This window comes from Phascolarctos cinereus, unplaced genomic scaffold, assembly GCF_003287225.1.
Source record: "Phascolarctos cinereus isolate Bilbo 61053 unplaced genomic scaffold, phaCin_HiC Scaffold_2;HRSCAF=192, whole genome shotgun sequence".
In the NCBI taxonomy this organism is placed as follows: Eukaryota; Metazoa; Chordata; class Mammalia; order Diprotodontia; family Phascolarctidae; genus Phascolarctos; species Phascolarctos cinereus.
Genome location: NW_027555625.1, coordinates 325,340,408 through 325,356,792, shown reverse-complemented (window position 1 = coordinate 325,356,792; position 16,385 = coordinate 325,340,408). Strand labels below are relative to the sequence as shown.

The following is a 16,385-nucleotide window of genomic DNA, read 5'->3' as shown; positions in this document are numbered from 1 at the left end:
GACTTTATTAACTGTGTGACTTTAGTCCTGTCTGAGCCTCAATTGTTTCATCTGTAAAATGGAAACAATGATATTTGCTCTGCCCACTTCACATGACTTCCTACCAATAAATGCCATCTACACATCAACACTAGAACAAGGAGTCAAAGGGAAGACTCGTTTTCCCTGTACTCAGAAAACAGCTGCTTTCTTAACATCTAGTTGAGAACCGTGGCAATGAGTGAATGAGAGCAGGTTTGGATTTTATTTTCTCAGGTGTTTGGGATAAGAAGAGGGCAATTTGAGGGCAAAAGGACTGCTTGGGGGGGGGGGGAAGAGAAGGTGCCCTGAAACACTGTCAGGATAATAGGATGTAAAATAGTCAGGGACTGTTTTAAAAGTTTTTGTCCCAGTGTCTGGCACATACTAGATATTTAATAAATTCTTGTTCAATGATTTGTAAGGTGAAAATGCAGTGTGAATTGTGAACGGCTACAGAATTTGATTTGTGAGTTTCAAAGTATCCTCCCTGACAACATTCCTGGGAGAGAACCATGGCCCAGATTATCAGCCCCATTTTACAAAAGAGGAAACTGAAACTGTTAGCTTGCGTTTATATAGTACTTTAACACTGGCAAAATATTTCCTCAAAGAAGCCTTTCCAGGTACAAGTGTTACTGTTCCCATTTTGCAGATGAGGAAACTGAGATGAAATGATGTGTGTAAAAAGTCACACTATTATTAAGTGTTGGAACTGGGAGTCAAATCCAGGATCCTGCCTCCAAGTCCAGCTTATTTTCCACAGCATGGCCCTTTTTAAAAAATATATTTATTTGTTTAAATATTTCCCAGTTGCATTTTTAAAAATTTTAACATTCATTTTTGAAAATTTTGTATTCCAAATTCTCTCCCTCCCCTCTCTTCCCCCTTGAGAAGGCAAACAATTACACATGTGAAGTCATGCAAAACATATCTCCATGTTAGCCAGCATGGCCCTTTTTTTAAAAAAAAAATCTTATTTTATTGATGTCTACTGTCCTCATATCAGTCATTTCCCCACCCCTCACCCTCACTCCCTAGAAGCGGCTAGGAGGCACAGTAAACAAAATAACTGGGTTTGGAGTCAGGAAGACTTAAGTTCAAATCTAGTCTCAGACGCTTTCTAACTGAGATGATGGGCAAGTCACTTAACTTCTGGTGCCTTAGTTTGCTCAACTGGAAAATGGAACAACAACATCTACCTCACAGAGTCGTTATGTGGATCAAATGAGAAGATATTTGTAAAGTGCTTAGCACAGTGCCTACATGTGGTAGGTACTTAATAAACATCTGTTCCCTCCCTATATTGCTAGACTGAACCTTCCATTGAGACAAATAGAAATAATTAAGCACAAAAAAGTTTTGATGCAGAAACCTTGTCTGACATCCCCCACCTTTCAGACAGAGGGATATTTCGTTATCTTTGACCAGAACCTTCAGTGATTTTTCCATTGCTCAGGGTTCCACTTTATTTCCATGATCTTTCATTTCCATGGCTGAAGTCACTGTGTCTCTGTAGATCAGTGGTATAGTGGATAAATCAACAGACTTGGAATCAGGAAGACCTGAGTTCAAATCCTGCCTGAAATACTTCCTAGAGTTGTGACCCTGGGCAAGTTAATTAACTTCTCTGTGCCTCAGTTTCTTCATCTATAAAATGGGGATAATAATAACCTACTTCTCAGGGTTGTTGTGAGGATCAAATGAGTTAACATATGTAAAGTGCTTTGTAAACCTGTAAGTGCTACCCAAATGTTAGCTGTTCCTTTGCTTTTCCTCATTTGACTACATCAGTTCTTACAGATCTTCCCACATTTCTCTCAGTTCCTCAATCTTCACCATTTCCTACCGATCAGGCCCCTCAGGACAAGGAAGATGTTAGTTCAAGGCCAATGAAGGAAAGTAGATAGTAGATTTCATCCAAGTTACTTTTTCCAGGGGAAAACAGAAGCATCAAAGATCGGGAACAGCCCGTGAGGGTGGATTGTTCTTTGTTCCAAAGTGAAGATGCTGAGAGCATGAAAAAGTAATTTGATGGTCTCCTCAGGGACTCTCTGGGCTCTTTAATGGGGTTGGGAAGTCCTCTGTTGTCCTGCTCCAAGGAATTGGTTTGCCTGTTCCCCCCCCCTTCCCCCACCCCCACAAAAAGCCCTTCACCTTGAAAAGGAGCTGAGTGTCTTGAAAAAATGTAGCTTTGAAGCAATATTCATAGGCTTTAAAGGTAAAAGGAGCCCTTCAAGATCATCCAGCCCAATCCCCTCATTTTATAGATGAGGCAGCAAAGACCCAGCAAGGCTAAGAGTGACTTACCCAAAGTCACACAAGTAATGAGTAGAAGAGCAAGAATTTGAACTTATATCCTCTGATATAATCCAGGGCTCCTTCCACTGAGCTCTCCTGACTTCTCTGACTGAAGTGTTCCTGGCTTGGAAGCCATGCCACCATCCAGAGCTAACACTCTCTCTCCTTTTGTCTGACTCAGGTGAGAGTTTCTGCTGCAAGGCAGGATTTAGGGTCTCATGTTTTGCCTTCTGCTATTATCCCCTCTACCTAGGGCTTACACCTGTGCGGTGAGAGAATTAACCACCTGCCCCATCCAAGAGTTTCTGGACCTACAATCTATGAGAGGTGGGTAGAGGGGAGCAGGTAGAGAGAGAGGGGGATTCCCTTGGTGTCTTTAGAATCCTTCATCCTCCTCAGGCACCCGCTCTTCCTCTCCCAAGCATTCTCCTGCTCCCTATATTCCAACACCCCCAGAAAAACCAACAGACGAAAACTGAAACCCACTTCCCATTCACTCATTACTACAGTTCTCAACCAGATGTTAAGAAAGCAATTATATCAAAGGAATTCACACTAAAATGTAACTGAGTGATAGCCCCATCTCAACTCTTTCAGAAATATTTGCATTTTTAAGAGCATCTTGAATATTCAAAGGGTTCTTAAGTTGGTTGAATTCTCTTGTATGTCTAAATAAAGAGATCTTAACCTGGGTCAGTGGATATATTTCTGGGGGTCCTTAAACTTGGATGGGAAAAAAATTACACCTTTATTTTCACTAAACTTTGTAATCCTATGTATTGTATTTTATGTATTTTAAAGTGTTATTCTAAGAAGGAGTCCATAGGCTTCTGCAGACTGTGCTGGGTTCCAGGACAAAACAAAGGTTAAGGATCACTGGAATAAATAGTCTCCAAGGTCCCTTGCAGCTCTAAATCTTATAAATCTGCGATTCCAACAAACTTGGTGAATTTCATAGGATAGGGATGACAGGATACTTATTCTTATTTCACAGAGGAGAAAAATGAATTCAAGAAAGGGGAAGAGACATGTCTGTGACAATGCGGCAAAATAAATGGCAAAGCCAGGACTGGAAACCAGGTCTCATCTACCAGCCTAGGGCTCTTTTTCCTTAAAAAAATTAGTGGGGAAGGGGGTGATGGAGTGGTAGAAGTGCATCCCTATAATCTCTGATTGCTGGGAGAAGGTGAGGCTGGTGGATTGCTTGGGTTCAGTAGGGCTAAAGATGATTGGGCCCCTACACTATCTGGGACCAATATGGTGAACTCTTAAGAATGAAGGGCCAGCAGGCTGCCTAAGGACAGACAAACTGTCCCAGGTTAGAAAAATGGACTGTGAATCTATTACATACAGACTGATATTTTACTATGTATATTAAATTTAAAGTAGCAGTATAGACACCCTTTCTTGTTTGTGTCTTCTGAAATTCCTTCTGCTCTCTTCTGTATATTTTTTAAATGTTTCACTGATACTTTTTTCTCTTGTCCTTTTTATGGTATCACTATCCCTATCCTTTTCACCTCAACGTCTCCAAAATAAAAGCTCTAGCTTGTAACAAATAAGTATAGTCAAGCAAAACAAATTTGTATTTTGTTGGTTGTGTCTGAAGATGAATGTCTCATTCTACCTACAATCCATCCCCTCTCTGTTAAGAGGTAGGTGACATCTTTCATCATCATTCTACTGGAGCCATGATTGGTATTGCATTGATAAGAGTTCTTAAGTCTTTCAAAGTTTTTCATTTACAGTGTTGTGAGAATTGTATCATTGTTCTCCTGGTTCTACTCACTTCACTCTGCCTCAATTTATATGAGTCTTCCCCAAATGTTTCTAAATCTATCTTTTTCATTATTTCTTATAGCACAAACCTAACATTCCATTATATTACATACCATAGTTTATTTAGTGATCCCCCAATTGAAAGGCCCCTTCATTTCCAGTGCTTTGGTACAATAAAAAGTGCTGAGTTGTTTTTGTACATATTTGTCCTTTCCTTATTTCTTTGTTCTCTTTGGGACTTAAAATCTCTTTGATTTCTTTGATCTCTACTAGTGGTATTGCTAGGTCAAAGGACATACAGTTTGGTGACTTTTTGAGCCTAGTTCCAAATTGCTTTACAGAACGGTTTGATCAATTTCCAGCTCCAGCAGTAGTACATTAGTATGTATGCCTGTCTTCCCAGAGCCCTTCCATCAGTCCAGATCAGAGCTTTTCTCACCATACCAGGCTATGTTTGCCCTTCTAGAGTAGGCTTTTTTGAAGGGACACTGCTTCCTTGAATAATTCAGAAAATAGCAAATATTTGATTTATTCTTTTGTTGATTCCCTGTACTTAAGAAGGTGATAGAGAAAATATTATTAACGGAGATAAAACTTAAAAGTATGTTACAAGTAAATAAGAAAGCCAGTTAGTAGGTATTTACTAGTACACCACTGCTCCTTCCGGCAACAAAGCCCACTTCAGTTGGTGGGGATAGATTTCAGTCTGGAAAAAGGATAAGGCCTCTGTCCAGGATAGAGTTGAGAAATTCAATTGTGCCCCAAGTAATAGCACTTACTACTTTGCAACTTTTGGTACCAGTGTGGTTGGCAGCCTTCCCTGCCAGTTATTGGCTGACTTTGAAGAGGACTTGGGAAAAGAAGTCCCTGCATCAGGGGAGGTAAAAATTTAGTGCTCATAGGTGTCACAGTAGATAGAGCACTGGCCCTGGAATCAGGAGGACCTGAGTTCAAATGCAACCTCAGACACTTACTAGCTATGTGACCCTGGGTAAGTCACTTAACCCCGATTGCTTCCAAAAAAAAGTATTGCTCATCCTTATGGAAAGACTACAGCTATATTGAAGAAGTTAGGTTCAGTGTACTGATCTCCTCTATCACCCCCCCCCAAGCAAGTAAGTTGGCAAGTTTTATGAGAACTGCTAGAAATGAGACTATAGGACTATTGCCTAAAAGATCTAGGAATGTTTATCCCAGAGAACAGAAGGTTAGGGGCAGAGTAGGACATGAGCCTTACTTTGAAGGATCTGAAGGACAAAGACAGAATGGAACCAATCCAGAAGAGTGTGACCAGGGCAGTGAAGGACCTCCATATCATTCCATCTAAAGACCAGATGAAGAAATTGAGGGTCTGGAGAAGAGAAGACTTGGGGGAGAGAATGAAGCCGGATACCCATCTTTAAGTTTTTGAAGGACTATCTTGCAAGGGGAAAAGAGTTAGACTTCTTGTCTCCAAAGGGTAAAACTAGGAACAAAGAAGACACATTTCAGCTTAATGTAAGAAAAACTTCCTCATAAGGAGAGCTTTCCAAAAGACTACCCCAAGAGATAATGAACTCTCCATCACTGGAGTTATTCAAATCAAGCCTAAGTGACTGCTTGTTAGGGATGGTATAGAAGAGATTCCTTCAACAGGAATTTGAATTTACCATTAATAATAGTAACTATTTTTAGTAACTAATTTAGTAACTAATAATAGTAACTAATTTTATGGTTACAGAAGGCTTTACATACATTCACAGAATCATTGAATCAGAGACTCTGAGTTGGAAAAGACCTGAGATATTGTCTAAGCCAACCTGAACTTCCTCTCTTGGCCCTTCTATTTCCTTCTATTTTTACAGTTATTTCTGCTGCCTTTTCTCTGTCTTTCTTCATCTCTAAATCTCTATCTCTCTTTTGTTTGACTCACAGGCTTTCTGTAGCTCTGTCCGTATCTCTCTATACCTTCTAGTCTCCCTTCCTTTTCTTATTTCTTTGCTCAGTGAATGAGACTCTGCTCCCTACCCTTTTCAGCCCTAGACTTCCACCTGGATCCCAAGGCTGACCTCCAAGGACTTCAGCCCCGTGGAGAAAGTAAACACCATTCTTCGATGTCCTGAAAGAGTGGGAAGTTGATGATTCAGACTCTGTGTTCTAGCCTCAGCATTCCCTGGCACATGGTCCTCAGGAAAGAGGAAGGGAGGAATTGATAAATGGTCAAAGGATATGAACAGGCAGTTTTCAGAAGAAGAAATTAAAGCCATCTATAGTCATAAAAAATGCTCTAAATCACTATTGATTAGAAAAATACAAATCAAAACAACTCTGAGGTACCACATCACACCTATCAGATTTGCCAACATGACAAAATAGGACAATGATAAATGCTGGAGAAGATGTGGGAAAATTGGAAAGCTAATGCATTGTTGGTAGAGTTGTGAAATGATCCAATCATTTTGGAGAGCAATTTGGAACTATGCCCAAAGGGATATAAAAATGTGCATGCCCTTTGACCCAGCAATGGCACTTCTAAGTCTGTATCCCAAAGAGGTCATTAAAATGGGAAAAGGACCCACATGTACAAAAATATTTATAGCAGCTCTTTTTGTGGTGGCCAAGAATTGGAAATTGAGAGGATGCCCATCAATTGGGGAGTGGCTGAACAAGTTGTGGTACATGGATGTAATGGAATACTATTGTGCTATAAGAAATGATGAGGGGAAAGGTTCAGAAAAACCTGGAAAGACTTATATGAACTGACACTGAGTGAAATGAGCAGAATCAGGAGAACATTGTACACTGTAACAGCCACATTGTGTGGTGACTGACTTTGATAGACTCAGCTCTTCTCAGCAATGCAATGACCTAAGACAACTCCAAAAGACTCATAATAGAAAATGCTGTCCACATCTAGAGAAAGAACTTTGGAGTCTGAATGCAGATGGAAGGATACTATTTGCTCTCCTTTTGTTGTTTTGTTATGTTTCTTCTTTCTTGTGTTTCCTCCCATTGGTTCTAATTCTTCTTTACGTTATGACTAATGTGAAAATATGTTTAATAGGAATGTATAAGTAGAGCCTACATCAGATTGTACACTGTCTTGGGGAAGGAGGCCAGGAGGGAGGGGGAGAAAATTTAAAACTCAAAATCTTATGGAAGCAAATGTTGAAAACTAAAAATAAATGAATTAATTATAAAAAAGAAAAAGGAAGGGAGGAAATAAGCATCTATTAAGTGCCTACACTGGCTAAGGGCATTACAAATATTATCTCATTTGATCCTCACAACAACCCTGTGACATAGGTGTCCCTATTTTACAGTTGAGGAAACTGAGGCAGACAGAAGTTAAGTAATTGGCCCAGTCACACAGCTTATAAGTATCTGAAGCCAGGCCCAGTGCTCTATCCACTGTCCTACCAAGCTGCCTCTAGGCATTCCTGACACCCAGGATGAGGGGTGCCAGTTGGGGAGAGGGACAAATAAGCCTCCATTCCCTCTTACACCAAGCTTATTCCTGTCCCTTTCCCATAAGGAACTTTCCTCTCCTCTCAGCCTAGCCAGTCCTCCCCACCAGCCAAGGCCCCACTCAAATCCTACCTTCCTAGGGTTGCCCTCTCTGACCTTGGTCCTCACTGGTCTCGCTCTCCAACTCTTCCAGCCTTGACTATACCATATGATTTTATTTGACAGCAAGACATTTATTTTGTGAAATTCTCCCAAGAACTCGAGGCAAGTGGGGTGGGAATCATTCTCTCTATTTCACAGAAGGGTAAACCAAGAGACAAGAAAGAGCAGGCACAAGATCACACAACAAATTAATGGCCAAGAAGGGCCTTTAATCCAGGTCTTCTAATTTATAATCCCCTATGCCAGGTACAGTATAATAGATTCATGGTATTCTAGCAAAGTTAGATGATGATCTTTGACCTTCCTCCTCTTCCCTCCCCCAACAGTGCGTCTCATTTCATTGGATGATGAAATAGTGATCTTGGGCTTAGGCCAATTCCAGCTGTCACATGAGTGTTCTCCAAATGTCACTCTCAGAGGGGAGGGAAAGGTGAGGAGGTACCGTGGATGAGCCAGGTGTGTGTTCATGGTATGTTTACAGTGCCTCATTTGATTCTTACAATGACCTTCCAAGGGAGGTAGGGCGGGTTAGGTGTTATCTCCAATGCTATGGATGAAGAAACCAAAGTTCCAAAATGAGACATGATTTAGGATCATGAAATCATAGGATCTAGTGCTAAAAGAAACCTTTGAGAGTCATAGAATCACAGATTTAGAGCTGTGGTAGACCCTAGGAGGTCATCTAGTCCAGTTATTTTCATTTTACAGATGAGGAAACTGAGGCCCAGAAAGGAAGGTTAAGTGACTTGTCCACAGTCACACAGGTCATAAATGGAAGAACTAAGATTTGAAGCCACATGTCTTGATTCTAAGTCCAACTTTCATTTCAGTATACCACTCTAGATAGCTAGACCAACCACTCTTATCCTATAGATGGGGAAGAGATATGCCTAAGCCTGGAATTGAACTAGGATCTCCTGACTCCCCTTTCAAAATCTTCTCTAGAATCACATTTGGGAGGCTAATCAATCAACAATCATTGATTAAATACCTACTAGATGTCAGCACTATGTTAGTGAATCAAGCCCCTAAAATTCCCATGCACAGAAATGGGACAGTGGCTAGAATACTGCCTTAGACACTTAACTGTGTAGCCCTGAGCAAGTGATTTCACTTCTCTGTACCTCAGTTTCTCCATGTCTGTAAAAGGAGTGGGTTAGACTTGATAGCCTCTAAGGCCCTTTCTAGCTTTCAATCTACGACCATGAGGATTTCAGGTTTCTTTTTTAAAAATTGTGCCTTTTGTTCCCTCCCTCCCCCACTCCCATAGTACCTTCCAATTAAAAAAAAAACCAAACATAACTTACAGTTAAGCAAAACCACTTTGGGTAGAATTTCAAAGACTTGCATTATCTACTGAAACACTGTGGGCTGCTCAGTAGGAGCTGTCCAGGTGCTGAGATTGCTTTGGCTCACAAGCCTTCAGCCTGGCCCATTTGGGCCTGCTGTAACTGCTGGGAAGATTATGCTATTCTCCTTTCTCCCCCTTTTTATCCATTGATCCCTCCACCAATGTTCGCTGGCAAAGAAGACCTTTTGTTAGTGGTTTGTTCCCTCCAAGAGGCTCAGAGTTTTTGCATGTTTTTACGCCTACCCGCCCAATCTTTCACCAAGAATTCTTGGGATACCTGCTGTAGGCTAGGGCCAAATTCAACTTTGTAGAGCCCAAAGGGGAGTTGATGTTTCTCAGTGTGTTGGTAGGGAGACCCAGAACTGACAAGGTTGAGTCTTGAACACAAGAAGAGAAAGGAATCATATTGCTGTAAGAGTCCTAGCCAGCCCTTTGAGAGCCCCATAGCTTACCCTCCTCTCTTACATCCTCTTGCCCTGGGAATAAGGAGCCAAAATTTAGAGTCAGGGTTAAATAGGGGCTTCCTTAGAATTTTTCTTCCAAAGCAACCATCTTAGTCTCCTGTGTTTAGGATTATAATCTGGTTCTCCCAAGTTCCAGCCAAGGGATCTTTCCATCATATCTCTGTTGACCCCTAAATGCCTGGCATAAATTTATAATCTAGGATCCTATGGAGAATTTTACAGATAGATAACTCTCTAGCCCAGGGGGAGGGGAGGGCCTTAACCTTTTTTTGTGTCATGGACCCCCTTGGCAGTCTGGGGAAGCCTATGGACCCCTTCTCAGAAAACTTTTTTGTTACATTATAATTGAAGAAAATGCTAAATTTCAGTTACAGGTTAGTGAAAATAAAGATGCAATTTTTCTAAGTTCGTGGGCCTCAGTTAAGGACCCCTGTTCTAAGCTGACACACACAATACACCCAGAAACACCTTCACTAAGGACACAAGGGAATTCCTCCTTATGTGCCCTGGTGGAAAGAGCCATGGATGGAGCCTCAAGACCCCTGAGTTCCAGTCTGGGTTCTGCTACTCATTATGTGACCTGGGGCACTTTGTGGTTTTTAATTACCCCACATGTGAAATGAGAGAGATGTATTTAAAAGGCTCCTTCTAGTTCTGACCTTCTAGGATTCCACACTTGCCCCTGAGCTGGGGTTAGGGCTCAGCCTGGCATTTAATGTTAGGACTCAGGCCAGACCCAGAGATTGGGGTCACTCTAGAACAGGGGCTCTTGGTATTTTCGTGTCATGGACCTCTTTGATGGTCTGGTAAATCCTATGGACTCCTCAGAATGCTGTTGCCAATTACTCATAATTCAAAGAAATGGTAAGTTTCAGTTAGGAGTTAATGAAAATAAAGATGTAATTTTTTTTGTTCCCATCCAAGTTCACAGACCTCCTGAAATCTCTTTGTAGATCTCAGATTAAGAACTCCTGCTCTAGGGCTTTGGAAGAGGGGTTTGTTTTCAATTAAGGTTGGGATTCACTGTGGGGCCAAGTTGAGGGTTCAGTCTGGGTCTGAGACAGAGTCTCTGTCCAGCTCCCTGGAGCTTAGAGCAACCCCAGGCCAATCTGGCTGGAAGCCTAGCCACTCATGAAGACCATGGAAGGAGCTCTAGGGGCAGATGGGGGTGGGGGAGCTTCTGAAGCCAACCCCCTGTGAAGTTCCATTTCCTTGAGGGCAATGAGGCTTGTATTAATTACTGCTAATTATGGGGAAGCTGCATAGACCTAAGAATAGCTTAGGAGATGTTTTCTTCATGGTTCTAAGGAGAGAGCTGAGAGCCACAAGGGGAGGACCAGCCCTGCCTGCTAGACCCAGGGCCAGAGCAGGGAAGGAAGTTGGGGGTGGGCATTGGACCTTACCCTATACACTGCCCCCCAGCTTTTAGCATTTGATATAGGGGCTCTTGCCTCTCTCTCTCTCTCTCTTCTGCAGCAGTGTTTCCAGAATTGTTGTTCTGCCCTGTAAACCTAAAGGAAAAATCCACTCACTTTGCTAATGGCCCCCAAAATCCAACAAGAGCTCTGCATCTGACAGGGCCTTCTGCTGACTCGGGAAGGTTACAGGAACACCTCTTTTTTCCTTGTCTGCACCCCATCCTACCCTCCACTCTTTGATTCTTTTAAGGATTTGCCCAAGGTCACCCTACAGACCAGTACCTGAAGTCAGTCTGTTGATTCCTTATCTAGTGTTTTTCTATGGTATACTTATGCTGCTTTTCTATCTATCATTCAAGACCTAGAAAAGGGAATTGACTGTAGAGTGAGAGGACCTGGGTTCAAATCCTACCACTACTACCCAAGAGACCTGTGCCAGCAGATACATAACACAAATCATGAATGTTGGGCAGGCTATGGAAGTGGGACTGAGAAATCATGCCAGGCAAAGTGATGTGGGGAGCCCGAGGAGGGAGAAATCAAGGAAGGCTTCTCAGAGGAGATTGCATTCCTAGATCCCTAGAATACAGAAGCAGTATGTACAGGGGAAAGAGCACTGACCCTGGAGTTAGAAGACCCTCTGTTCAAATCCCATCTCCAATGCTCACTACTTATATGACCCTGGACAAGTGATTTCACCTCGGTGTGCCTCAGTTTCCTCAACTGTAAAATGGGAACAATATAGCACCTACCATACCCAGGGTTGTTGTGAGGCTCAAATGAGATAATATTTGTAAAGTTCCTAGCATATAATAAGTGCTTAATAAATGCTTGCTTCCTCATTTCCTCCTCTGTAAAAGGAGGGAATTGGACTTCATCTCCAAGGCCCCTTTTAACTTTGGTCTTTGAGTCTAATTATCCCTTCTCCTAAAATTGGAAGAATCAGCATCAGCATCATAGAATGAAAGTATAAGGCGATTAGAGTTCATCCAAACCAACCCACCCACGCATTTTACAGATGGGGAGGCTGAAGCCCAGGAAGATTTCTTGCCTAGGGTCACACAGCAAGTCAGTGGCAAAGTCTCTTAAATCCTTTTGTCACACAGCACCTGAGGCCAAGAACATAGGCAGGCCCCAATAGGTAGGAGTCTGCAAGGAAGGGCTTAGGGCCCGAAGACTTCTTTTTAATGGCTGTTTCAAATACCAGCTGTGTGACTGTGAGCAAGTCAGTTCTCTGTCAGCCTTAGTTTTTTCCCTCCGCAAAATGAAAATAATCATACTACTTGCCGTCTCCGGGCTGTTTTGAGTTATTGATATTGTTTCCTATCATAGAACCACAGGAAATCAGCTCTGGAAGGAACCTTAGTCCTGGAAGGAAACATCTAGTCCAGCTCTCATTTTGTAGCTGAGGAAACTGAGTCTCAGAGAAAGGCAAGGATTTATCCCCAGTCACCCAGCTGTTGAAAAGCTCAGGAAACACAGCAGAGAACAAAAGAAAGCCTACAGGGAAGCAAAGAAAAGCTGGGCGGCTTTGAAAACAGTGTGTTGTATTTCTTATATAGGTTTTCTTGAAATGGAAACGTATTGTAGTTATAACCCAGTATCCTCCTTCCTCCTCAGGACGGCGCCCAGAGAGAGGCCCCAGCCACAGCCGCCCCTTTAGCAGTCAAGAGCAAGCGCGAGGGTGAGGAAGGGGCCTTGCTGTGCCCAAGCAGACGAGATGCTCTGAGGCTCCCATTAGGACCATGAAAGGCCTCAGTGGGGACAGTCGAGGCCGCCACCTTTCAGACAGCCTGGAGCCACCACCCCCTGATGCCCTATTCCCTGGGTCTGATCGGAACCCCTACCTCTTATCTCCAACGGCAACTGTAGCGGCTGACCCCTTCTCTAGAGAGTCAGGATTTCCAGGAGCCTCCTCTGCTGTAGCTGGGGACACCCTCTTCCCCCTACCCAGCCCCCTACCCACCAGCGGCACCTTTCCTCGCCTTCACTACAATTCGCACTTTGAAGTACCCGAGGAGGGGCCCTTCCCAAGCCATGCCCAGGCCACCAAGATCAACCGGCTGCCAGCCAACCTCCTGGATCAGTTTGAAAAGCAGCTGCCTGTACACCGTGATGGTTTCAGTACTCTCCAATTCCACCGGGCAGAGCCCCGGCCACGAGGGGAAAGTCCTGGGCGTATCCGTCACCTGGTCCACTCGGTCCAGAAGCTCTTCTTTGCCAAAGCCCAGTCTCTGGAGGGTGGTGGCCTTAAGGGCAGTGGCAATGGCCGGAAAGGTGGAGCTGGGGGTGGGGAGACCGGGAAGGGCCGGAGGGCCAAGGGCAAGGATTCAACCAAGGCAGCAGAGCCCAAACGAAGGAGCCGCTCCAACATCTCAGGCTGGTGGAGCTCAGATGACAACCTGGATAGCGGCAACAGTGGGGACTGTGGTTACCGGCCCCCAGCTGGGCTGATGACACTGGGCCGGCAGCCTGAACGGGCACAGCCACGATACTTTGTCTACAATACCTTCAGCGAGCACATGCTGAAAGCAGCCAAGAACAACAGTGAGCTCCCCCGAGCAGGAGGAGGAGGAGGAGGAGGAGGGGGAGGGGGGGCACCTCCACCTGCCAGCCTGCCTGCCAGCACGGACACTAGCTATGGCAAACGCGGCTCCTGGTCCACTCTGACCCTCAGCCATGCCCGGGAAGTCTGCCAGAAAGCTTCGGCCACCATCGATAAGGCCCTGCTTAAGTCCAAATCTTGTCATCAAGACCTAGCCTACCACTACCTGCAGGTAACTTTGGGCTCCAGGAAACAAATAATGGGGTGTTGGGGAGAGGGAAGAGCAGTCAAGGAGTCACGGGCCCCAGGGTATGGGCTGAAGGAACCAGGATTCCCTTCTCTGGGTCATGCAAGGGAGAAGAGCTTCATAACTTAGCTCTCATAATAGCTCTCTATACCCCCTAATACACTTTTCAACTTATAAAGTACAACAGAACTTTAACGAGCTTTACAGTTTACAAAGAGCTTTCCAACAGAGCACTTTACAGTTTACAAGTAACTTCTAAATCACAAATTTATATGACAAATAATTTATGGTTTACAAAGTACTTTACAGAGTCTAAGGTACTTTATGGTATTCAAAACATTTTACAGAGATCGCAGTATTTTCTCATCCACTTCCATTGGGTCATAACACAGTAGTGAGAGAAAGATCAGGTATTGCTATCTCTAGTTTACAGGGGAGGATACTGAGGCCCAGAGAAAAGAAGGGATTTAGGTGGGTAACCAGTCACAGTTTGTTAAGAGGTACATTTGAGCCGTGAACCCACTGTTCTTTTCACTGTGCACACTGTCCCTCTTAACACCTTAACTTCTAGCCACCAAAATTTCTGAGTGTTCATTTAGATGAGATGGGACAGCCTAGGAGCATCAGGGACCCAGAAACATTTGGAGAAAGAAAGAATTGTTATTTTCTAGTTTTTTAGGACTGAAAATGCTCGGACTCTAATTTCCTCCTTTTCTGGGCCCTTAGATGTGTCTAGAAGTGGCCACCTCTACAATATGACAATACAGGACCTTAAAGGGCCTCAAATGTCAGGTCTCCACCTGTCATTCCAAAATTAGAGCTCTGATAATTTGTTTGTAAAATCATAAGCCCCTGGGCTTTAGAACTGGGTGGAACCTTAGGGCATAGACTGTCAAATCTGGGTAGGATGTAAGGATAAAATGTCAAAAGTAGAAGAGTTCTTAGAAAATTGAATACCTACATGTAATTGTGGGGAAATATACGTGTAACTGGGGGAAAATAAAATATTAAATAAATGGGGGGAAAGAAAATTGAACATCAAAGATGGAAGGGACTCTAAAACACAGAATATCATATCGAGGGTGGAAGGGACCTTAGAACATAGAATAACAGACCTGGAAGGGACTTGAGAAAATAGAATATGCCAAGGATGGAAGGGATCTTAAGATGTCCATCCTGCCCCCCCCCCACTGTATTTTATAGATGGGGAAGGTGATACCCAGAATGGGAAAGGGACTAGGCCAAGGTTACGGGGTGGCAACCAGAGGCTTTGAAAGGCCCTTCCTCTCAAGGTCCCCCCTTTTCCTTGTGACTGGGGCTCTGACAGCAGTGCTCGGTGCTCTCTCTGTCCATGCTGCTGTCTCCCTCCCTCAGGTGCCCCCAAGTGAGTGGAACAGCTCTCTCTCCAGGACGGGCGCGGACAGTGAGATTCCTTGCAGACGAATGCGCAGCGGGAGCTACATTAAGGCCATGGGCGATGAGGACAGTGAGGATTCGGACACCAGCCCCAAGCCATCCCCCAAGACAGCTGCCCGGAGGCAGAGTTACCTCAAGGCCACCCAGCAGTCGCTGAGTGAGCAGAGCACCACCCACAGGTGAGCTCAGGTCCTCACCTTGCCTTGGCAATGCCAAGAGACCAAGCCAGGCCCTAGCTAGGTCCCTGACTTTGCCTTGGAGCCCTGGGCTGAGCCGCAGGACCCTCAGATTCTGATCCTGACTCTGACACTGATGACATCAATGTGTGACCACGAGAAAGTCCCTTCCCCATTCTAGGCTTTAGTGTTCCTCTTCAGAAAAAATAGAGCAAGGAATGTCATGTCAAGAATGAAAGGGGGAAGCTAGGAAGCACAATGGATAGAGCACTGGCCCTGGAGTCAGGAGGATCTGAGTTTGAATATGGCTCAGATGCTTACTAACTGTGTGACCCTGGACAAGTTACTTAACCCCAATGGACTCTCCCTCCCCCCCAAAAAAGAAAGAAAGGCACTTTAACACACAGAATGTCAGAATTTGAAAGGAACTTAGACATCATGTCTACCCTGCCCCCCACCCCATTTTATAGACAGGGAAAGCGATAGCCAGAATGAGAAAGAGACTTGCCCAAGAGGGTTGGAATAGGTAGTCTTTTTTAAGCAATCTGAGTTAAGTGGCTTGCCAGAATGACACAGCTAGTAAGTATCTGAGGCCAAATTAGAACTCAGGTCCTCCTGACTCCAGGGCTGGTCCTCTGACCACTGCACCACCTAGATGCCCTGGAAGAGGTGGTCTTTAAGGGCCCTTCCAGTTCTGATGGTCTGGTCCTTGTGCCCCTAACCTGGGAATCCCAGGTCAGCAGCTCTTCTCTCTAATCTCCACTCTATACTTTAGGCTCAGTCCCCCTCCCGTATAACCTCATATCTACCTTGAAACCCACGTCTGACTACAAGTTGTCCTGGTTAGAGGCTCCCTGCGTTGAAAGATGCCCTAGTTAGAAGGTGTCCTGGTTAACAGTACTAATAATAATAGCTTGAGAGGCAGCACAGCAGAGTGGATAGAGAGTTGACCTCAAAGCCAGGAGAACCTGGGTTCAAGTTCTGCCTCTGACACATAATCTCTATGTGATCCTTCACACATCACTCAGCCACTCAATGCCCTAGGCAATTCTGACTACAAC

The 16,385-nt window shown here is 44.1% G+C and overlaps 1 protein-coding gene across 2 annotated transcripts in view; it reads left to right on the top strand.

Moving 5' to 3' along the window:
• Positions 1-16,385, top strand: part of DLGAP4 (DLG associated protein 4) — a 233,345-nt gene that overhangs the window by 117,098 nt on the left and 99,862 nt on the right. For both annotated transcript variants that reach the window (XM_020998625.2, XM_020998624.2), the window contains exons 2-3: positions 12,561-13,717; positions 15,107-15,327. In XM_020998625.2, coding sequence (XP_020854284.1) covers positions 12,686-13,717; positions 15,107-15,327 — 1,253 coding nt within the window. In that variant the 5' untranslated portion in view covers positions 12,561-12,685. The remainder of the gene's footprint in view (positions 1-12,560; positions 13,718-15,106; positions 15,328-16,385) is intronic.